The sequence below is a fragment of the Bufo gargarizans genome, chromosome 2 (genome assembly GCF_014858855.1).
Source record: "Bufo gargarizans isolate SCDJY-AF-19 chromosome 2, ASM1485885v1, whole genome shotgun sequence".
In the NCBI taxonomy this organism is placed as follows: Eukaryota; Metazoa; Chordata; class Amphibia; order Anura; family Bufonidae; genus Bufo; species Bufo gargarizans.
Window position 1 is genome coordinate 629,352,972 of NC_058081.1, and position 24,717 is coordinate 629,377,688.

The 24,717-nt window shown below is 46.1% G+C and overlaps 1 protein-coding gene across 1 annotated transcript in view; it reads right to left on the minus strand.

Moving 5' to 3' along the window:
• Nucleotides 1-21,030, minus strand: part of ESPN (espin) — a 250,967-nt gene extending 229,937 nt beyond the window's left edge. The window contains 2 exon segments of the mRNA XM_044278364.1: nt 20,736-20,966; nt 20,968-21,030. Of these exon segments, the coding sequence (XP_044134299.1) occupies nt 20,736-20,966; nt 20,968-21,030 (294 nt within the window).
• Between the last annotated feature and the right edge of the window lie 3,687 nt (nt 21,031-24,717).

Genomic DNA, 24,717 nt, shown 5'->3' on the forward strand with positions numbered 1-24,717 from the left:
TTAGTGGAGAAGGTGACTTATCAGAAAGAAGAAAAAGGATAAAAAACATATAAAGAAATAGTGGAGGAAAAAAAGAGCAGAGAAAGGGAATTGCATGAAACCTACAAAAATGCCAAGACTTCCTTTCAGCCGCCTGCTGAAGACAGCACACCTGGTATGACACTACCAGATCCTCCAACCACTGAAAGTGACCTATCCACCGGTGAGGAGTCCACTGATACTGCTCCATGCCCTCCTGGAACCACCACCAAATGCGCAGCTCTTTACTATGAAAGACCAAGGGTTTATCCTTTATTTCTCTACTGAGAATCTGTCACCTAAAAGGAAAAGTACAAGGCTTACAGAGGATCCTCCAGAAGACGGCGATCCTTCAATTCCAAGTACTGCCACAGAAGGCCACCCAGGAGATCACAGATGAAGCTTCTACTGGAGTTACAGCTGCTGAGAGCACCAGAGCTAGCAGTGACAGCGATGAGAATTTTGCGCCGCTTAAAGGGCTTCTGTCACCCCACTAAAGTGTTGTTTTTTTTTTGGGCTAGTGAAATTAGTTATATTGCGATATATGACAATATAATTGTGTTACTTACTTTGATCCAGCAGTTTCTGCAAAAAACGAAGTTTTAATATATGTAAATTCGGTCTCTACCAGCAAGTAGGGCGGCTACTTGCTGGTAGCTGCTGCAGAAATCCGCCCCCTCGTCGTGTTGATTGACAGGGCCAGCCGGGATCTCCTCCTCCGGCCAGCCCTGTCGGCATTTCAAAAATCGCGCGGCTGTGTTGATTCGGCGCAGGCGCTCTGAGATGAGGAGGCTCGTCTCCTCAGCACTCCCTCAGTGCGCCTGCGCCGATGACGTCTTCTATTTCGGTGATGTCATCGGCGCAGGCGCACTGAGGGAGTGCTGAGGAGACGAGCCTCCTCATCTCAGAGCGCCTGCGCCGAATCAACACAGCCGCGCGATTTTTGAAATGCCGACAGGGCTGGCCGGAGGAGGAGATCCCGGTTGGCCCTGTCAATCAACACGACGAGGGGGCGGATTTCTGCAGCAGCTACCAGCAAGTAGCCGCCCTACTTGCTGGTAGAGACCGAATTTACATATATTAAAACTTCGTTTTTTGCAGAAACTGCTGGATCAAAGTAAGTAACACAATTATATTGTCATATATCGCAATATAACTAATTTCACTAGCCCCAAAAAAAATAACCACTTTAGTGGGGTGACAGAAGCCCTTTAAAGAAGGACATTTGCACCCGAACTCTGGGACCCAGGAGAAAGACTTCCAGACCCTCTTGTAAGTGACCTCGTGCTTTGAGGAGAACCATCCATTAGACAATAGGAGCCAAGCCATGGACACATTTTGACTGGTAAGAAACATTGCCTACCGTTCATTGTTTACATTTTGGCCTTTTTCATCTATCCTTTTTGTGCCTGGACTTCATAGACTCCATCTATCAACCAAGCCATACCTCATGCGGATTACAACTATACCTCATGTTGGATTACAATTGATTTTATTTTTGTTTTTTACTATGTGTTACAGTTCTGCAACATTACAAGCAAGCACCTAAAGAAAAGACTCTAACGTGTACCTGAGCTCTTTGTGACTTAGTCTACTTTCACACTGGCATTTCTGGGTCCGCTTGTGAAATCCGTTTCAGGGCTCTTAGAAGCGTCCCAAAACGGATCAGTTCAGCCCCAATGCATTCTGAATAGATAAGGATCCGTACAGAATGTATCAGTTTGCCTCCATTCAGCCTCCATTCCGCTCTGGAGGCGAGACCAAAACGCTGCCTGCGGCGTTTTGATGTCCGTCTGACGAAACTGAGCCTAATGCATCCGTCCTGACTTACAATGTAAGTCAATGGGGATGGATCCGTTTTCACTGACACAATAGATAATGGATCCGCCTCCCATTGACTTTTATTGTAAGTCAAAACTGATCCGTTTGCATTATCATGAACAATGGAATGTTATGCAATGGCCAAGTCAATCACCTGAACCTGAATCCGATTGAGCATGCATTTCACTTGCTGAAGACAAAACTGAAGGGAAAATGCCCCAAGAACAAGCAGGAACTGAAGACAGTTGCAGTAGAGGCCTGGCAGAGCATCACCAGGGATGAAACCCAGCGTCTTCTGATGTCTATGCGTTCCAGACTTCAGGCTGTAATTGACTGCAAAGGATTTGCAACCAAGTATTAAAAAGTGAAAGTTTGATTTATGATTATCATTATGTCCCATTACTTTTGGCCCCTTAACAAGTGGGAGGCACATATGCAAACTGTTGTAATTCCTACACCGTTCACCTGATTTGGATGTAAATACCCTCAAATTAAAGGGAACCTGTCACCTGGATTTTGGGTATAGAGCTGAGGACATGGGTTGCTAGATGGCCGCTAGCACATCCGTGATACCCAGTCCCCATAGCTCTGTGTGCTTTTATTGTGTAAAAAAAAACCCGATTTGATACATATGTATATTAATCTGAGATGAGTCAGAGCTTGAAAATATGACTCTTCTCTGGTCACACAAGTAAGATATGACTCTTTTTATGTTAATTTGCATATGTATCAAATAGTTTTTTTTACACAATAAAAGCACACAGAGCTATGGGGATTGGGTATTGCAGATGTGCTAGCGGCGATCTAGCAACCCATGTCCTCAGCTCTGTACCCAAAATCCCGGTGACAAGTTCCCTTTAAAGCTGACAGTCTGCAGTTAATGCACATCTTGTGTTTCATTTCAAATCCATTGTGGTGGTGTATAGAGCCAAAAGTGTTACAATTGTGTCGATGTCCCAATATTTATGGACCTGACTGTAAGTGCAGAAGCTAATCCTGCCACAGTTACAGAGCTATCAAGCAGATGTTTATCCTGCAAGCTCCACATTTAAAGCAGAAGTATCTATTCCTGCCAATCATTGCCAAAACCTGCTGGGACCAAGAGACCAAAGCTGGATACTGCTTGGAGGCAAGTTATTTCAAGTAAAGCAACGTTTGAACTTCATCTAAAGGTCTGGACATCATTTATTCTGCAAAGTTCCTCTATTACTCCTACTATCACTACACTCAAATTTATTGCAAGTGAGCCAGGAGTCCGGCCGTACCCAAGTAGGAGACACCGTGACACAACTACCATAACACTACAGAGACATTATAGGCCATTACCCCACTCTGGCATTCCTAACCTGGGACGTGCGTTATAACACCTTGGAAGGGCTCTGGGATAGTACCCTGCGCACACGCTGCAATTGGCGTCACGACAAATACAGAATATTATCCACCCGTACCTGGCCACTGCACATAAAGATCTGATGTTTTCAGCATTAATTATTTAGGAGCATCAGGTACTTATTCACCTGTGTTATTTGGTTCTGCTGGGGCAGTATTTTGTGCTGCACTACAGTCTTGCTGACCCTGTTTACTTCTGTTGTCCCTACCTACTTGTGTTGCACCACCTTCTGTCAATTTGGACCAGCCTACAACATGGGGCCACTTTGGGCTGTGATGGAGGGCATATTGGTTACATACAATACTGCACTCTAAGGGGCATGCGTGAGTGTGGGTGTCTGGATGGGTGCAGTAGTCATACTCACGGTTTCCTGAGCCGGCATGCAATGACGGAAAGGGCGCACCAATTCTTCCCTTTGGGGCACACTCTGGTTCTGGGGTTTTCCTGCCTGATGGCGGTTGAAGTTCCCTTGATGTTGCTGTTTTACGGTGCGAGGCAGTATCCTGGTTGTCCTGATGCCAGAACCTTGCGGTGCAAATGTAGTGTGGTATAATGATGAGACCGGTGTTGATATAATAAATCCACAGCACTTTACTGAAGCCAGTAAGCAAGTGATCCACACAAGCACTATTCACATGAAATGCAGCCTTTACAGTCAATTCAAGTAGTTTGCAAAGGTTGTATATGGGGGCTAGCTTCTCTCTCTCTATCAGACTGGTCAATCTCTACTTTTCCCAGCCTAAAAGGATGCACTTTCTCTGTCATCAGATGTATATAATAATTCAGAGATAGAAAAAATATAAGTGAAATCTAGTATATTTTTTCCATACTTTTTCTATAGAGGGTGTCTGCAGTGACTTGTGACATCTGTGCAATACCTTCTGTGTGTCAGGGGCAGAGATAGAAAAATATAAGTGAAATCTAGTATATTTTTTCCATACTTTTCCATACTTTTTCTATAGAGGGTGTCTGCAGTGACTTGTGACATCTGTGCAATACCTTCTGTGTGTCAGGGGCAGAGATAGAAAAATATAAGTGAAATCTAGTATATTTTTTCCATACTTTTCCATACTTTTTCTATAGAGGGTGTCTGCAGTGACTTGTAACAACTGTGCAATACCTTTTGTGTGTCAGGGCCATAGATAGAAGAAATATAAGTGAAATCTAGTATATTTCTTTCCATACTTTTTCTATAGAGGGTGTCTGCAGTGACTTGTGACATCTGTGCAATACCTTTTGTGTGTCAGGGCCAGAGATAGAAAAATATATAAGTGAAAACTAGTATATTTTGGCCATACTTTTTCTATAGAGGGTGTCTGCAGTGACTTGTGACATCTGTGCAATACCTTCTGTGTGTCAGGGCCAGAGATAGAAAAATATTAGTAAAATCTAGTATATTTTTTCCATACTTTTTCTATAGAGGGTGTCTGCAGTGACTTGTGACATCTGTGCAATACCTTCTGTGTGTCAGGGCCAGAGATAGAAAAAAATATAAGTGAAAACTAGTATATATTTTTCCATACTTTTTCTGTGCAGGTAGTTTAATGTCCCAGTTTGTAGGCCGTCGAAGGACAAAACTCTTGAAGTCAGACCAGTGCGACCAGGTGGTCGGTTGGATTGTAGCAGATAATGCTTCTAGTCGGTTAAGCACCACCCTGTCTTCCACCAAGTCCAGTCTCAGTAGCGAAGAGTCTGGTCAACAGAATACTCACCCTGATCCTCCTTCCTCCCACCATGGAGAGTCTGGCCAAACATGTGATCCCATACTCGGATATTCCAAGGAGCTCTTTTCATCTCTCCATTACTTGATTTGGCCCTCTCGCCAAGCACGATTGAAGAGGGACATTAGATCTTGTGCCCTGATTCCCAACCTCTTGAGCATCCACAGTCACAAGAACATGACGGTGGGGAACAGCAATTGGTATTTAATGAGGTGGATGATGATGAGCACAGTTGCCAATGAGTCAACTGCAATTACTGTCTCAAGAGGTTGATAAAGCGGATGAGACACAGTTGTCAATCACTGAGGTTGTGGTTAGGTCAACAAATCAAGAGGATGATCAGAGTGAGAAAGTGGAGGTGGTGGACGATGAAGTCACTGACCCAACCTGGGAAGGTGGAAAGCCGAGCGAGGACAGCAGTACAGAAGGGGAGGGATCTGCAGCACCGCAACAGGCTGGAAGAAGTGGGGTGACAAAAGAGAGAAGGCGGGCCACATCACACAGGCCCGCAACTGTTCCACGGAGCACCCCCTTGCGGAAATCTCCCTTGCCAAGGGGTAGGTATTCCGCAGTATGGCGCTTTTTGAGGAAAGTGCGGACGACAAAAGTATAGTAGTTTGCAACCTGTGCCACACCAAAATGAGCCGGGGCGTGAACACTAGCAACCTCACCACCACCAGCCTGATCCGCCACATGGCATCAAAGCACCGTAATAAGTGGGACGAACGCCTGGGTCCACAATCTGTGTCTGCGGATCACACCACTGCCTCCTCTTCCCCTATAGTACGTGCTAGCCAATCGCCTGTCGAAGGCGCAGGCGAGGATGCCTCCCGCCCTGCACCTGGACCTTCGAAAGCACCATCAGTGACCACATCCACTTCCCTGTCCCAGCGCAGAATCTAAATGTCCTTACCCCAGGCATTTGAACGCAAGCGAACCCCCCCCCCCCTCCCCAACCACAGGCCATAGCACTAAATGCGAACCTTTCAAAATTACTGGCCCTGTAAATGTTGCCATTGGACACTGAAGCCTTCCGCAGCCTGATGTCGGCGGCCGTCTCACAGTACTCTGTCCCCAGCTGCCACTATTTTTCAAGGTGTGCCATGCCCGCCTTACACCAACATGTGTCCTGAAACGTCACACGTGCCCTGACCAACGTAGTTACTCGGAAGGTCCACTTAACCACGGACACATGGACAAGTGCATTTAGCCAGGGACGCTACATTTCCCTGACGGCACACTGGGTGAACATTGTTGAGGCTGGGAGAGAGTCGTACTCTGGGATTGAACAGGTGCTACTGACACCGAGTATTGCGGACCCTACTTCCATCAGGGTTTCCGCCAGCACCTATGTTAGTGGCTGCAACCCCCAGTTCTCCTCCTCTGCCTCCTCCTCCACTTCCACCTCCGAATTATCCACGTGTAGCACCAGTCAGCCATCAGCCAGCAGCTGGAAGCAGTGTAGCACTGCAGTGGGGAAGCGTCAACAGGCCGTGCTGAAGCTGATATGCTTAGGGGACAAACAGCACACTGCCGCAGAGCTGTTGCAGGGGATAAGAGACCAGACTGAGCTGTGGCTCTCGCCACTCAAATTACAACCAGGCATGGTTGTGTGAGATAATGGCCATAACTTGGTGGCGGCTTTGGAGTTTGGCAAGCTCACAAACATCCCATAACTAGCCCATGTCTTAAACTTAGTGGTTCAGCAGTTTCTCAAAATCTACCCCAATTTTCCTGAGCTACTGGTGAAGGTGCTCCGCGTGTGCGCACATTTCCGCAAGTCATCGACAGCTTCAGCCGGTCTGTCAATGCTGCAGCTGTGCTTAAAATTGCCAGCTCACCGGCTGTTGTGTGATGTGAGCACGCTACTGCCCTCTGTTGGCTAGGCTTTGCGAGCAACAGAGGGCAGTAGTGGAATACCATCTGCTACATGGTCGTCACATTTCCAGTCAGCGTCCGCTAATCAGAAGCGAGGAGTGGGCATGTATGTCTGACCTCTGTGAGATTTTAAGAAACTTTGAGGAATCAACACAGATGGTGAGTGGCGATAACGCTATTATCAGCGTAACCATCCCACTTCTGTGTCTACTCAAACGCTCGCTGCTTACAATTAAGGACGACGTTTTGCATGTGGAAGAGGTGGAAATGGGGGAAGAAGACATTACACAGGGTGATAGCCAGACCACCCTCTGTCCGTCTTCTCAGCACGAATTGGACGATGAAGAGGAGGAGGAGGAGGAGCAGGAGATGGTTGCCTCTGATACAGAGTAGGACCCATGGAAGTTTAATTCCATCTGTTCAGCGTGGGTGGGCAGAAGAGGAGGAAGAGATGAACAGTCAATCTCCTGATGACGACAGCGAAGTCTTGCATGTTGGTACTCTGGCACACATGACTGACTTTATGTTAGGCTGCCTTTCCCCCAACCCGTGCGTTATACGCATTTTAGACAACACGGATTACTGGTTGTTCACCCTTCTGGACCCCCGCTACAAAGAGAACTTCTCATCTCTCATTCCTCAGGTGGAGAGGACGAGCAAAACGGTACATTACCAGAATCCTTGTTGAAAAATTGCTCCAAAGTTGATAGGGCAGACATCCAAATGCATCGTCGCCATCACGGGGACGTGCGATCGCCTAGAAGTTATCTAGAGTCAACAAAGCAGCAGTAGGCTCTCACCTACAAGTCTATTCTCAGTAGCCAAGAGTCTGGTCAACACAATCCTCATCATGACGGCACACTGGGTGAACGTTGTGGAGGCCAGGAGCAAGTCAGCTGCTGGCACCAGACTTGCCCTCTAATAGATCCTCGTTAACGGAAAGTGTACTCATTCCAATAATAGGGCCTCTTGTTATTTATCGTCACTACCTTCCTGAGTCGGCAGCGGGTAATTACTGCGCGCCTGCTGTCTTCCTTGGACGCTTGTGCTTTATTAATTTGACCCACCCTCTCTGGGTGGTTCACAATTAGGAGAAAAAAGAGAGAGGCAACAACAAATAGATTTCAGCCATTGACCTCCCTTGGATGTGGTAGCCGTTTCTCAGGCTCCCTTTCTTGCATCGAACCCTGATTCCCCATTACCTGTAATCACCATAGTAGGCGCAGAAAAGAACATCGAAAGTTGATAGGGCAGACATCCGAATGGATCGTCGCCGTCACGGGGAGCAATGCGGCAGCCGGCCCTTGCCCCTAATGTTTTAGATGGTCAGATTAGCAGGCCCTTGCTCCAAATGTTTTTGAGGTTTGCCAGCAGGCCATCAATCATAATTTTTCATGGGTGTTTATGATGCCCTCCTTTATGTGTAGCAAATGGTGTTTTGGAGTGCTGATTCCTTGTAATTTTTGGCAGCCATTTCACTTAGTGCATAGGCTTTATGAGAGTAGGAGTCCCTCTACCTGAACAATTGTACCACAATGTGAATGAGGCCCTCCATTATGTGATATACAGGTTGTATCGGAGTGCCTCTTCCTTGTAAATTTTGGCAGCACCTGCACTTTATATACAAGTAAATATATACAGGAAAGAATGTTTCTTAACAATTTTTCCCCCAAAAAAAATTTGGGGTTTTGTTTTGTGTGCATTATTGTCAGTCTGTAAAAGTGGCGTACTACTCGGACAACATGGTTCCCAGCAGCGACTTAGGAGTCCAAGATGCATTGAGACATCCTCACCATGCTGTTCCCGAACAATTTCGGTGGTGTTTCCATCAATTTCTGACCTTTTCCTATGAACCAGGCACCCTCCCCTCTATAGAGCAGGGGGTGCCTGGTTTAATGCTTGGGTTCTCCCATTGACTTCCATTATACTCTGGTGCTATGAACAGGGGGCCCTCCTGTCCTTTGGTTAAGCTTGTAGCTTACAGTGTACCCACAACATGCAGAGGAGTCTGTAGCCAGATAAGCGGTGACTGCCTTCTTTACCGAAGCCCACAATCCCTTTCTGTCAGCTAAACCTTCTATAGAACTTTTCCCTTCTGAGGGCTGGCACATAAATTGTATTGTATACATACAGTAGTATGTATACAATTCTCCCCTATTTTGTATATAGAGTATAACAAACACAGTTTAAGGGCAACAATGAGTATGCTTCATGCCCAGTTTGGCCTCCAACATATCTCCACATTTATTGTTACGCAGCTTTACAAATATCCTGAAAGGCAAAAGTGGCTTATTACACAGCAGTATAGAAAGCAGTAATTATAATGGTATAATGAGGCAGATTTGCCTTTCAGTAGCTCTCGAAACCTGTAGAACAGTAATGGAGGCTGTGTAAACACTGCTGTCCTGAAGCTATATGTGTGTACAATGATATACATTACATATACTGCTTCTGTCCTTGTACAAGCAATTAACAAGATTGCTTCTGCCATAAAAACGCCTTGTACTGTGACCACTGTGAGTCAGTGAGGTACAGCTGACTGGTGTTACTGTGTGTACTGGTACTATTGGTACTACACTGTATTTATTTCATACTACTGGTAGCTAAGAAATTTCTTCCAACAAAATGGCCCCACTCACTGCGTAGACAAAGTATGAAGCTAACCCCCTCTCTTAGCATCAGAGGGGGGAGAAGACTTGGCTGCAGCCTGCGAGAAGAAAACACTGATTTTCTATTATACTTTTTATGGTCTGCAATTGTGATATAGGTTAGGAAAGGGAAAGAAAAATAGGGAGATTATAGTGAATCTGGAAAGTCTTCAGATCCTTTCACTTTTTTCACATTTTATTATGTGGCCGCTGAGGATGTATTCAAGTGGCCACTGAGAAGATCAACTATATGCTATTAATTGGGATTTGTGATTTTTTTTAAATAAATTTTTACAAGATATATCTGATAACTAGAGAGCGTGTCATTTGCCAATTATTTATTAAAATTCTATAATACTCTATACATAGAGCACTATCCCTCCCAATATGACTGACCACTGGAGATGACATAATACAATCCTATTATACTGTATACATAGAGCACTACACCTCCCAACATGACCGACCACTTTTGGGTAGTGCACCTCTTAGTGAGGCTACTTTTGGGTAGTGCACCTCTTAGTGAGGGATCATTGACTTCTAGATATCCCTCTACAACACATAAAGACTTTTTGTCCAGTTCACATACTTTGAGAGGGGGCACATCATTGGAATGAGAGAAGCAGGATGGTTTTGACGAACTGCCTACCTTCTAGATCACTAGCAGAGAGGATTAATTGATCTGCAAGAGCATCTCCCACAGTTTTGTTGTGCACCATAAAGATACAGATGGTCCCTCCATTACACACCCGTCTTTGCCCAGACCATTTCCAGACACACAGCAGAAGGAAATTGTCACGGTGGGGAGTGGGGGAAACTCCCCACTGTACAATAAGGTGGGTATACAAGAATAAAACTAGGCCTGGGGCCGGCATAAGGGAGCAGGTAACCTCATATTGCATCCCTAATCCTCGCCCTAACTCCTAACTGTATGAGCGGACCTGGATGGTAGGACGGCTCATACCCAGGAAACCTAGAACCCTGAGTCGCCCTGATAATCCCTCAAAATAGGGAAAGGGCTGAGACGACCTTTTCATCCCAGACACGGATTAACAGTCTCACCCAGCCTAGATGCAGGGAAAGGAAGGCAGTGCACAGCTACTGCATCGGCAGGTAACAGCCCTGAAACAACTCCCACTTACCTGCCGTGGCAACAACAAAGAAGAGACCCCCATATGGACAGGATGCATGGCGGCCCCAGCAGACCTGCATGCTGACTTGTGATTCCCCCTCCGGGGAATCCTAACACCCCCTTCGGGAGGTCCAACAGACAGAGGAAATGTCTAGCAACCATGCTAGATAACAACACCAAACATGACAGACATGGAACACCAAACTAGACATTACAACACACCCAAAACATAAACCCACACAAAAAATACCAAACATGTAAGGAAGAGTACAGAACAGAGGGAAGACATCATGGTGACATTAATGTACAACTAGGTGGCCCTCAAACTGGACCAATGACATATCCAGGAGAGGAGAAACTCCAGCACACACCAAAGCTGGAGGACCACAGACTGCAGCCTGGAAGCCACAGGTAATATGAACCCAATGGCCACACCAAGCCAGATAGTTAACCCCAAAGACACTAAACAGGGGAGGAACCAGGAGAAGGGAAGCAAAGCACATACATGCTGCGACAACAACGCGTTGCCCCTGGAAACCAGCATGCACAGCTAAAGTGTCACGGCGCACAACACCGAGGCCATGGCAGAAATTTGTTGTCACTGGACCCATTAATTATCCTGCCTTTGACAGCAAGCCACCATCGCCTTTGTTTGCAGTGGTGTTGTGAAGGAGAAATTAATTCAGGTTCTTTTTGGGATCCCATGATGGTTCGATTCAAGTATGGAGGCCTTGTGGTGAGCGCTTCAATCCCGCCTTTGCTGTGGAGCAACACACTGCCCCAACTGCTGTGTGATGATCTGGGGAGCCACAGTCGGTCACCCTTAGTAGTGAATCGAGGGACACTAACAGCTCAGTGATAAGTGGGGCCACATGTGTTTCTCTCATGGCAGGGCTTCCAGGTGGCATTTTTCAGCAGGATAATGCTCGTCCACACACAGCAAGGGTTTCCCAGGAATGGCTCCACCAGATTACAGCATTTCCTTGTCTTGCCCAGTTGTCAGACCTGCAACATCTGTGGGCAAATGTGTGCAGGATACCATACAAACCTGTATGCCTCCATGGCCAACCGTATATCATCTTGTATCCAACAAGGTCCTTTCGCTTACATATATGATCTTTACATTCACACATAGAAACTTTAATTCCATTCCCATAACTCCTTCTTGGTGTGCTAGGTTTACAATGAGTCTCTATATGCTACACCTACCAACATGACCCAACCACTGCAGTATTTTGCGCAGATTAGAAGCACACGGGTGCAGGTTCATCATACCCATGACTGTGGCTAACAATAAATTGTCACACAGAATGTGTTCACCATTTTGGTCAGTGTCAGCATCTTTAACCTATAGTAACTTACATCACATTCTCTGCTCGAATTACAGCAGCCTCTGACCAGGTGCGGTAACATGAAGCCGGAAGCTCTGTGGTACTATCACTACTATCAACTCGGTTACTATAACAAGAAGGGGCCATGGACAGAAATAATCCCATCCATCTCTTATAGGCCCTTTTGCATCTAACCTTTAGGAACCAAATACATTCCCTTTAAATCAGGGCCACAGACCTTATTTAAAGGCTGCCTGTAAGAATTCCTTCACAGGCAAGAATAAAAGAGAACCCAAAAAGTCAGGTACAAGAACTTTGTAGGACTCTGACGACATACCACGTGCTAAGTGAAATCAAAGATACCACTGTCCACACTGGCCTAACAGGTGTGCCAATATTTTTGGAAGCCAGAAGCGCCATTTTTTCAAATCCTGCGCAACCTTTTTAAATACATCATGACTGACATTACAGCAAAATTTCAAAATATGTATAAACAAATATTTTTGGATACAATAGTGGCTGTCTAAAATGGTATCTTGGCCCGGTGTCAGGATGTCCTAATGTAATGACCCAGTGTTCCATTACCACTTCTTTTGACACCTCGCTACCATCTCCTATGTGCTAATATATAACATCTAATGTATTTTATGTCATCACCTGATAATGTGCATATTTATTCCTGAAACTGTTATGTTGAAGTGTGATAACCTGGTCTACCAGCAGATGGCGGCAACATTGGCAGTATTAGTTTCCCTTAAGAGGAACCTTCTGCTTCCTTCCAGCAGGAAGGAGCAGTGCAGCCTTCCCCTCCTTGGGGACAGGTCGTGTCTAGTCTACCCTTCTTAGGGAGAGGTTGTGTTCTGGCTAGAAGAGCACTGCCTGCTGATGACCAAGATATCGTTTGGAAGCTGTTTGGATTACCAATTTAAAAGCAACTGTTCAACGTTACTACAAAGTCTGGACTCCATTTATTCTACTCATCCACCATCCCCTTTTTCAACATCACGTCTGAGATCCATGGATATCCAGGTAGGAACACCGTGACACATGTGGATAACATCTACAGAGACTGTAGGCCACCATGCACCACTCTGGCAATCCTACCCCTGGGTACCAACATTACCATCTACAAAGGGAGCCTTGAACTTCCGCTGCTTAACTGCAGCTGGCGTCACGTTTACTTGCTCTATAAGAGGGACATATTTAATAGAAACCTCCTAAGGGGCAAGGAATACCCTAGACGTCGGGCCTAATTTGCGCTGCAAATCAAGTGGCGTCACGAAAAACACTTTCCCTAAACCTCTTAAGGACACAGGGCATACAGGTACGCCCTGATGTCCGAGTCCTTAAGGACACAGGGCGTACAGGTACGCCCTGTGTATTTCCGATCACCGACACACGGCGGGCGGTAATCGGAACAGAATGCCCAGCACCCCCACGTAAGCCACCATAGTGCCATCTGGCACTCAAAAGTTCGCAGGGAAAGGTTAGATTAGGCAGGGAGACTAAGGGATTGTTTTAGGGAAAAACAATCTGGGGTCCACAGCACAGCGGGTGTCTGGGGTCCACAGCACACTCAGCTGTGCGACCCTCGACCCCCCAGGGGTGCTGCAGCTTGCCCCCCTGCCACACAAACACACAATTTATTTTGGGCGCAAGTGCTTTTGTAAAATTTTTGGGTGCGTGCGCTGACTGTGGCCGGCACTCTTAGCGTCCGGCCACTGTTAGTGCATCGCCCACCCCACCGCTGATCAGCTTCGGACAGTTGATTAGCGAGTTTGAATGTTTTAATTTTTTTTTTTTTTGGGGCTTTCATTTTTTTATTTCGTTTTATTTATTTTTTCTGTTAGGTTTAGGGTGGGTTAGGGTAGTGAATGTGAACACCCTTCCCCCCACACATACGCACACTAAAAGTTTTACACACACGCACACACACAATCCCTTATGGCCCGCCCGACGTTCTCGGCCGAGGAGGCATAAGCCCTGCTTGTTTCCGACTCCGAGAGCCCCAGTGAGGATGAGGATGACCCCACTTTCCTCTTGTCATCCGCGTCCTCCTCATCATCTAGTGATGATGATGAGCCCCCAAGGCAGCATAGACTCCGCCAGGCAGAGCCAGGGGACCCCTATGCCAGGGCCGACACTAGTATGAGCCGCCCTGGGGCTCGTACTAGTTTTCTGGCCCACCAGATAAGTCCACCTGAGCCCCCTACCGGTGAACTTGTCTGGTGTATCCCAGAGGATTTTGAGCCCGTGATTCCTGACTTTGTTGGCCAACCAGGAATCCAGATTCCCACAGTGGGCTTCACTGAATATGACTTTTTAGTTTTTTTTTCAGTGACCACTTTGTGAATCCGATCGTGATGCAAGCGAACTTGTTCGCCCAACAGTTCATTGCTGAACACCCGGGCTCCTTTTTGTCTAGGTCCAGTGGCTGGACTCTGGTCAGTGCAGCCGAGATGAGGACGTTTTGGGCCTAGTGCTGCACATGGGCCTAGTCAAAAAACCCAGTATCAGGCAGTGCTGGAGTGGGGACGTCCTCCACAAGACCCCACTCTACTGTATGGACATGACACGTTCCCGTTTTGAGGCCATTCGGACATGCCTGCATTATGCAGATAATGCAGCATGTCCCCCCCGAGGTGATCCTGCCTATGACCGCCTGTATAAAATCAGGTCAGTCATCGATCACTTCAGTGCCACATTTTTGGAGACCTATGCACCTGGAAGGGAGGTCGCTGTTGATGAGTCTCTCATTGCTTTCAAGGGGAGACTCATTTTCCGCTAGTATGTTCCCTCTAAGAAGACGAGGTATGGCATGAAGCTGTACAAACTTTGTGAGAGTACCTCAGGGTACACTTACAAGTTTCGTATGTACGAGGGGCGAGATTCCCGTATTGAACCCCCAGAATGTCCCCCCACTGTGGGTCTTAGCGGGAAACTTGCGTGGGACCTTATGCACCCACTGCTAGATAAGGGTTACCACCTGTACATCGATAACTTTTATACTAGAATCCCCTTGTTTCAGTCGCTCGCCGCCAGATCCATGTCCGCTTGTGGGACCGTGCGGAAAAATCAACGCTGATTCCCTACCCACCTCCTCCAGGTACCTATCCCCAGGGGTGAGACCCGTGCCCTTACCAGTGGAAACCTGTTGCTGGTCAGATATAAGGACAAGAGGGATGTCCTTGTACTGTCCACAATTGACGGTAACGGCATCACCCCTGTCCTTGTGCGAGGTACTGAGGCAAACGGTCCTCAAGCCCGATTGTATCGTGGACTACAATCGGTATATGGGAGGAATTGATCTCTCTGATCAAGTCCTCAAGCCATATAACGGGAATGGTACAAAAAAGTTGCAGTCTACTTGGTACAGGTTGCCTTGTACAACTCTTTTGTGCTGCCCGGAGCGCTGGCAACACAGGGAAATTCCTGCAGTTCTATGAGGCAGTCCTCAAGGCCCTGATCTTTTCTGACCGGGAAAGAGCAGGCCGGAGTGTGACACAGGAGGGGGATACGGAAGGACACCACCACTCAGTGTGACACGTGCCCTGATTATCCGGGACTCTGCATTGACGGTTGCTTCAGGGAGTACCACACTTCCATGGAGTACTAAATTTATAATCCACTTCCCCAATTTTAATTATATTTGGCCACAGAAAATCGCCCAGAAAAAAACAACAAAACTATGGCTCTCAGACTTTGGAGACACAATTTTTTTTTATTATTTTGTAAAACTAAAATAAATAAAAAAAAGTATACATATTAGGTATCGCTGCGTCTGTAAGAACCTGAACTATAAAAATACCACATGACCTAAACCCTCAGATGAACACAGTCAAAAAAATAAAATTAAACGGTGTCAACTTACATCACAAAAAGTGTAATAGCAAGCGATCAAAAAAAGTCATATGCACCCCAAAATAGTGCCAATAAAACCGTCCTCTCATCCTGCAAAAAATGAGCCCCTACCTAAGACAATCGGCTAAAAACAAAAAATAACTGACTCTCAGACAATGCAGATACTAAAATGTTTTTTTTTGTTTTAAAAAGGATATTATAGTGTAAAACCTAAATAAATTTTAAAAAGTAGACATATTAGGTATTGCTGCGTCAGTAAGAATCTGCTCTATAAAAATAACACATGACCTAACCCCTAAAATGAACACGGTCAAAAAATAATAATAAAAACGGTGCCAAAACAGCTATTTTTTTTATAAATTTTCAATTTTAATCCATTTTTTCCGTTAACAAAGCAAGGGTTAAGAGTCAAACAAAACTCTATATTCATTGCCCTGATTCTGTAGTTTACAGAAACACCCCATATGTGGTCGTAAAATGCTGTATGGCCAAACGGCAGGGCGCACAAAGAAAGAAGCGCCATATGGTTTTTGGAAGGCAGATTTTGCTGCCTTCCAAAAACCATATGGCGCTCCTTTCCTTGTGCGCCCTGCCGTTTGGCCATACAGCATTTTACGACCACATATGGGGTGTTTCTTTAAACTGCAGAATCAGGGCCATAAATATTGAGTTTTGTTTGGCTGTTAACCCTTGCTTTGTTCCTGGAAAAAATGTATTAAAATGGAAAATTTGCCCCAAAATGTTAATTTCTTAAATTTCATCTCTATTTGCCAATAACTCTTGTGGAACACCTAAAGGGTTAACAAAGTTTGTAAAATTAGTTTTGAATACCTTGAGGGGTTTAGTTTCTAAAATGAGGTCATTTTTGGGTGGTTTCTATTATGTAAGCCTCACAAAGTAACTTCAGACCTGAACTGGTCCTTAAAAAGTGGGTTTTGGAAAATTTCAGAAAAATTTCAATATTTGCTTCTAAACTTCTAAGCCTTGTAACGTCCCCAAAAAAATAAATTGGCATTCCCAAAATGATCCAAACATGAAGTAGACATATGGGGAATGTAAATTAATAACTATTTTTGGAGGTATTACTATGTATTATAGAGGTAGAGAATTTTTTTTTTTAAATTTGGTATTTTTTTATTATAAATAAAAAATGATTTTGTTTTACTCCATTTTACCAGTGTCATGAAGTACAATGTGTGACGAAAAAACATTCTCAGAATGGCCTGGATAAGTAAAAGCATTTTAAAGTTATTCACACATAAAGTGACACTGGTCAGATTTGCAAAACATGGCCTGGTCCTTAAAGGGTTTCTACCATCAGAAATAGCGATGCACTAATGTCAGCACTACATAACAGTATGTTTTTAACATTTCTCCCTGCAGCCGTTCTGATAAAAAAAGCACTTTTATAATATGCTAATGAGCCTCTAGGTGCTATGTGGGCGTAGAATCAGCACCTAGAGGCTCGGTCTACTCACCCTTTATCCCGCCCAGGTCCCCTGTTCTGTCCGCCCCGCTCCTCTTGATTGATGTCACGGTTTACAGCATCGCTGCCGAAATGCCGCGGCACCTGTGACGTTCACTTCTGTATTCGGCGCATGCGCAGTGAGTGAAGGAAGCGCTCCTGGTGCCGGATTCGGAAGCCGACATCAGAAGAGCGGCCTTCACTCACTGCGCCTGCGCCGAATACAGAAGTGAACGGCTGGTTACTGATTTGCTGTTCTCATTCATCTGAATACTCAATTATCCTTTGATGCAATCCAAGGAGGATATAGAAAGCAACAAATGCTCTCACTTGGCAGTTTCTATAATTTCTATGAATTTCAATGGTTATAACCACATAATCCAGAAGATGACCCCGATAGTTTGATCATACTTTCTTCAACAGCTGTTGGGGCGAACAATCATTTTGGTGACAGCTATCTCTCCCCACCCCCCATACACCTACTAGTTTGACTCAACTGAACATGTATGTGTATTCAACAGGGAGGGGGGAGAAAGCTGCTGCCAGATACTTCTGGTGGCAGCTTATCTCCCAGGAGAAAATATTCATTCCATCCGATCCTTCTCTCCCCGACATCGCCTGTCGGGAGAGAGTCGGAAAGTCCCCACATTTAACTGTCGGTCGACAATACCCTCATGCATGTGGGGGCCTTAAGGAGGTGTTCATTAAAAGAATAGCGGACCAAAAACCTTTCTGTATGTTGGTAATGTTTTAATCATCAGAGATCTTTATCTGCAGAGATAGTCCGGGTTCTCCTATCTTTTGGACGGGAAACACACGATAACCAAACAGAGATGTTCGTGTTAATGGGGCCTAAAGAAGTTTTTTCAGACTGGCAAAAAGTTTCCATGGGGCCAAATGTAACATCTCAGAGTGGGGTTACCACTTCTGCACCTTACTACTATCTTTTATCTTTTATGGTCTAACCTGTATGTCACCTATATCTTTATTTCTAGGTCCCTCAACACTGTGCATTTATAACAATGTTATGTAACTGTTCATGTAATGTACCTGGTTCACCAACAGGTGGCGGCAAACACGGCAGAGCTATAGTTAGATAGAATGGAACTCACCATTCCACTCTTCCCCCCTTTGGTCAGAAGTGGACCAGTGCTACCAGAAGGAGATGGGGCAGTTCTGGTTTGTTCTGGTTGAGACTCCATGTTGGAGCTGCCAGGATTCTAACCTACTTTTTGGCTGAACATAAGTCCAACTACAAGAGTGAAGTGCAGCATAAAGAGAAAAGACACCAAGTGAGCTTGTCAGTACAGCAGAGTTAAAGAAGGACAGAGCAGAGTTGAGTTTGCCTGCCAGTTTTATGCTAAAGCCTGCTGAAACCAAGACAAAGCCTGAAACTGTTTGGAGAAACGTTTATTCAAGTAAAGCTGCTATTGAACTTCATCTCAAGGTCTGAACTCAAGTTATTTCTTCAAATTCCTCAATTATTCCCCCTATTTATTGCTTCGGAACCAAAGCCTGGGGTCCAGCCCTATCCAGGTAGGAGCACCGTGACACACATAAAGAGTCATTTAGGCCGCAACATACCACTCAGCATTCCTACTACACCTGGGATGACATAAAGGGCCCTGGGGCGCGGCCGCCCGTTGCACAGACATTACATAACACCTTGGCAGAGCATCCCAGTTCCAGCGTTGCAGTTCCCTTTTCAGGTCCTTGCCAAATTGGAAGTGTGACATGATGTCTACATGTAAGGCACCACTGCCAGCCAATCAATGGCCTCAGTGGTGATGTGTGCAATAAGGGTGCCTGACCCCCAGCAGAGTCAGGAAGTGCAGCCCTAGAACCGCAGCTCTCTGACAAGATGAGTGATTTATTTTTTTACAGCATGTCGGGCCCCCTGGCAATTAGTCTCAGACAACCGCTGAAATTTTTGTCCGGCCACCTCTCTGCATATTTTCCGTGCTGCGGCCGGACCTCCGCCCCACCCCCATTATAGTGAATAGGGCTGGAGCAGTGTGTTATTGTAAACAAAAGAGCCCTTGCCTTGCGCGATCTATGCTAACATCAGGGGGGCTGCCTGGGTGAAATTCTGGGTATGTCCGGGTTCAGCTCTGAACCCGGACAACCCCTTTAAAGTGGCCCTGGAAAAAATGCTAAAAGTGGCCCCGTTTTGTAGTTAGGTCCAAACTGATGGAAGGCAATGCCAGCAACACCATATTGTGGCACATTATACCACCCCAACCGAGCTAAATACCACAGTCCATCACAAAATACATACCCAAAAACTTCCACTGGATGGCTGTGAGGAGGACCCAGGCGACCCCCGGGCATCGGCCCACCGGGAAATTTCCCTGTAAGGTCTATGTATGGCCAACCCGCCCCTGTCACAAAGCAATTTCAAGAAAAAAAGAAAGGAAGGCATTTTTTTTTTTTACTAAAAGTGGTGGAATTGCTGCATTTTTCCACACTGTCACTTTTTACATTATACAAGTCATTAGATGTACCTCAAAATTGTGTGATTTAAACATACTACTGGTACTGCAAAAAAGCATGGTTATATTGATTGAAAAATAAAAAAAGTTATGGCTTTTGAAATTAGATCAAATGGAAAAATAAAATTGTCATGTCTTTAAGTGTCAAACTAGACGCGTCCTTAAGAGGTTAAACTGCTTTCACACTACACAGAAGCCCGTCTAGGTAGGTGGGATCTTAGGGGCTGTGGAGGCTCGCCTGACTTGGAGCTAAATCCGCACAGAGGATAAAGTTGTCCCTTGCAGTCTATATATAGTTCTCCCTCTACCTATCCCAGGTGTGTCACACTCACCCTGCTGGCAGCCGATGAGAGAATCCAATGTATTATGGAGGAGATTAACCCTGAGCCTGCCAAGAGTTACTGTAACTATTGTCCACAGGGTAAACAGATCCAGAACAGGTAAACAGTGAGCATGGCCGGTGATATCAAAGGGTCACATGGATAGGTGGATAGATAGATAGATAGATAGATAGATAGATAGATTGATTTTTGTAGAAAACAGTTAACAATGACTACCAATATAGCCACCAGTAAGGCTTCGATGAGGTTACCCGATCTAGTTTTAAAGCAATTTGCTCCAATAGGCAAATTTGCCTTTCAGGCCCTAGGAAAGCTGGATGATAACCTCTATAGGTGACATATTGGAGCTTATACAGTTATAAGAACAGTATCACTGACATTTCATGATGCATTTTGGCCACTGCTGTATCTGTATTTTCACAACTCTGTTGATACCTGTGGCAGCAGAAATCTGCAGCCTGTGGTTATAAATGCATGCTGATTTTTGTAGTTCCACCCCAGGTGGAGGCATATGTTGTACAGCAGCTATGAAGTTTATATGTTTAAAGCAAAACATTAATGCAAAACATTACATGTAAAAACAAGTACAATAAATCAATATTTCATGTAAGTGCCTGGTGTACGCAACATGACCTACCTCAAAGTCACATCCACCCTGGGTCAGCAACCACTGCAGACAGGCCAGGTTGCCTGTAGCTGCTGCATCATGCGCAGGAGTAGCGCCATTCCTTGCTCTAGAGTTTCCCTCCAACTGCACCTCATCCACTAAATAGCGCAAACATCCGACTTTCCCTCCACGAGCCGCATGATGAACAATAGAAGCCTCCATTGGATCCTTCAGATCAGGCTGCAACTTGCCTTCTGCATAGGAGAGTCCTCAAAGTCTCCAGATCCCCTTGCCTAGCAGCTTGCAGGATCCTCTCCAGAGTCATTGTGCTCTGTAGGTCACCAGCAGATCCCATGTGCCCGTTTGTAAATCACTTACCCATGGGCACCATCCAAGGGGAGAAGGAGCCACATTGAATGGTCTGCACCAAGCTGGGATGATCTAGAAGAAAAGACTACTTCCGGGAGGTCTTTATCTTGCAGAAATCCTAATTGTATCCTCAGAATCGACTGTCTGGGTCTTCCAAAAGCCAACAACCTGTAGGCTGCACATTTGCAGAAAGATAGGAAAACTCACAGCCTGGAGAAGTATTTTCCAAGTTCTCATAGACATGGAGCAGAGGAGATCAGAGCTGGCTTCTCTGGAGGAAGTTGTTGGGTGGTGAATGTAGCTTTTGGCACATGGCCCTCAAGTGAACCTAAATAGGGTGGTATTGTAGTGTGACCTCTTCTTCTGATGCTGGTGCTGGAAGGCTGGAGCTGGACATTCATCCCTCTGTGCCTCTCAGTTGCTTCTCCTGTGACAACTCCTCCTCCTTCCTTTCCCTGTCTACACAGCAGCAGACTGCCTAAATGAGTTTAGCCATTGTAATCCGTCCCTTCATCCTTCAGCATTCTTGATCCACCTGCTGTTCACTTACAGCTAAAAGGAAAGATAACATCAAGAATTTTAGATCTGTTCCTAGAGTTATAATAGGTCTACAAAACTGCAAATAGTAACTTCATGGGGACATTGATATCAGCACAGCCTCTAACATAAGGTGCTAATACTTGTCTACAGCACTACCCTCAAGTGTTCCTCTTATAGAACGAGAGTCCCAAACCCTCTGTAGTCCTAAAATATCTACAATGATCAAGGCACTATGCTGGGACAACTCAAATTTTTCGTCTCACAGACTTGCAGGTATACAATAGAATGAAATGAACCCTAGTGGCATGTATTTGATGCTAGAACAGGGTGGAGTGTGTTACAGCCCCAGCAATAAACCCAGGACCAGAATTGGTCATACAGTACATAAAAAAAATCACCCCAAAAAAAGTAAACAAAATTGACAAAGTTTCTACAAAGTTAATATATTTCATGACGGGGGTATTGGCTACCTGATGTCCGACCCCATCTAATACTCACCTGCCCCTGAAACAATCCCCCTTTCCACCAATCCATCCCCACCCAGTGCCTCATCCCCCTTAACCTTAATAAAAACTTGAACACCAGGCTGGAATGAATCGGCCACAGCAGCCATAAACTCTATATAAAACCATAAACTCTATAATTAATTCCTTACAAGGGGAGGTCCTTGAATCCCCAAATAACTGAATTACCCCACCGGGGTGCCATCTTGCCTCCAGTCTTTGCCCACCAGCTCGGAAGCACCACTCAATGGCCCCCTCTTTAATTCCACCACAACTGGGAGTCCAGCCCCAACCACGGAGCCCTCCCATCATCCTCACCAGTGAAAAAAAACAACTTCAAGGACCTTCCCCCGCCACAGCCGCCATGACAAAAACCCTCCCCTTATCTCCACACCTCGCCATCCAACAATCCTACCCCTAACCAACTTCTACAATATGCCACAAACCCCCCACCCTCCAATAAAAGGAAGGGGTGGGTGGGCGAGACTCCTTTCTGCTCTACCTAAAATGGCACCCTTCTTCTCCCTGTCTCAATCTTTTAACCCCTCGACCCCACCCCTAAACTCAAATTACCCAATCCCTATCCCCCCATGATCCCCTTAAACCCATCGCCTTGACCAACTATCCTATCCCTACCTCTGGGGTCTCCCTAAGTCAAACCCCTCGTCATGCTGGCCTCCCCTAAAGCTCTGCCCCCAGTCCGGCCATAACTTGATGGGGGTATTGGCTACCCGTCCGTCCGAAGCCGCAAATAACTGAATTACCCCACCGGGGTGCCATCTTGTCTCCAGCCGTTGCCCGCCTTCTAGGAAGCACCACTGAATCAGAATCTCTTTAATTTCGCCACAACTGGGAGTCCAGCCCCAACCGCGGAGCCATCCCATCATCCTCACCAGTGAATAAAACCAACTTCAAGGACCTCCTCCCGCCACCAACGCACAGACTTGACCCCTTAAGTCTGTGCAGGCCCTCCATACTCCAAAAGCCGTCTCAATACCTTCCTGTAAAACCAAAATCCACATGTCTAACCCGACTGCATTTAAATGTACTCCATCCGACCTCCAAAAAACAACAACTCCCTTTCAAGCTCCATATGCCTCACTGCCACCGCCCCATTCCTGGCCATAAAACGACCCATTGCCCAGTTCAACTTCACTCTCGCCCTATTCACCCCTTCCACCAATCTAGCCCCTCTCCATACCATCCTCAGAACAATGTCCGACCATACCGTCACTAACTTTGGAAACAAAGCCCCCAACCGTAACAAATCAAATTTCATGTCATGCAGTAGCTCCCGCAATGGCCGCACTGCCAAATCGTTGCCGCCAACGCGCAGTACTAAAACATCAGGTGCCCTATCCAGCCTCGCAAAACGATGCACTTCAGGCAGGACCCCACTCCAAACCATGCCCCTACGCCCCAACCACCTTACTACCATCTCGGACCGTGAAAATCCCAATTGTTGACCCGGCCGAACCGCTGCCCAGACAGTCCCCCAAAAAACGTAAGAATGTCCCAGGATCCACACCAGGGCTGGTACCGCACCTGAAACAAGAAAAAACAGAACACAGAACAATACAACCCCCATTAACAACCACCCCCATTGTAATACCCCTGCCCCCCCCAAGAAAAACTTAAACTACAGGCGATTCAATAGGATATAAGACCTGAACCGAACAGACTCCCAGCGCCCAATCCGTTTAATAATCTCATCGTCCAAACCCCATCGAGCCGCCTCCGTCACCGCTCCGACCCCGTCTGACCCAACCCTAACCGCTCCAAACATATTAAAAAAAACAGCCGTAAACTGAAAACAGGACAAAATAGACCTATTCAGCATGCACTAACAGTGGTCTAATCCCCATCCTCATATCTGCCCCGTACTCACGCATACATTGCACCGGACACATTTCACAGCCCAGAATACCGAACAAAACCACCCTCCGCCCCCTTTCTTCTAGATCCGTCTTTGAACGGCTGATAAATTCCGACCTATTGTGAAACAAATCTATATCATCCCTAAGCAACCCCCCCACCCGACTAACCGTCGGACAAACCAACTCCCCCAATCGCAACGCCCCAAAAAATGCAAAAGAAAATGCCAGTCTAAATACCCTCCTTACCTGTTCACCTAAACCCAAAAGCAATTCAAAAGGCACGACCTCCTGCTATCCACCTTTGCCCCTAACCGACTGCAACCTTTTAGGGCCCTTGTGACCAAAAAGGACTAAGTAAAGTTCGTCATCTTTCTCAACTTGAATCCAAAGGCCAACCCGGCTATGCAACTATTCATTTTTGCCACTGAAAACCCTTCCTCCCTACAATGCCCTAGGAACAGCAACAGCGGAACTTCCAACTCCCCATTCCCAACACCCAGCCTACTACACCATTCCTCCCAGTACCCCAACGCCTTTAAATATGTTGCCCACGTACTGGGCGCCAATGATGCCTGAACGAACCCTGCTACGGTCCCTCCAGAAGATCCCACAGACAGCTCGGGCACTCCTCCCAAATGCCGGAATCAATCCCACTGTGAACGAGAGAGAGCGTCAGCGACACAGATGTCAACCCACGGAACATGCGCCGCCACAACCCAAGCG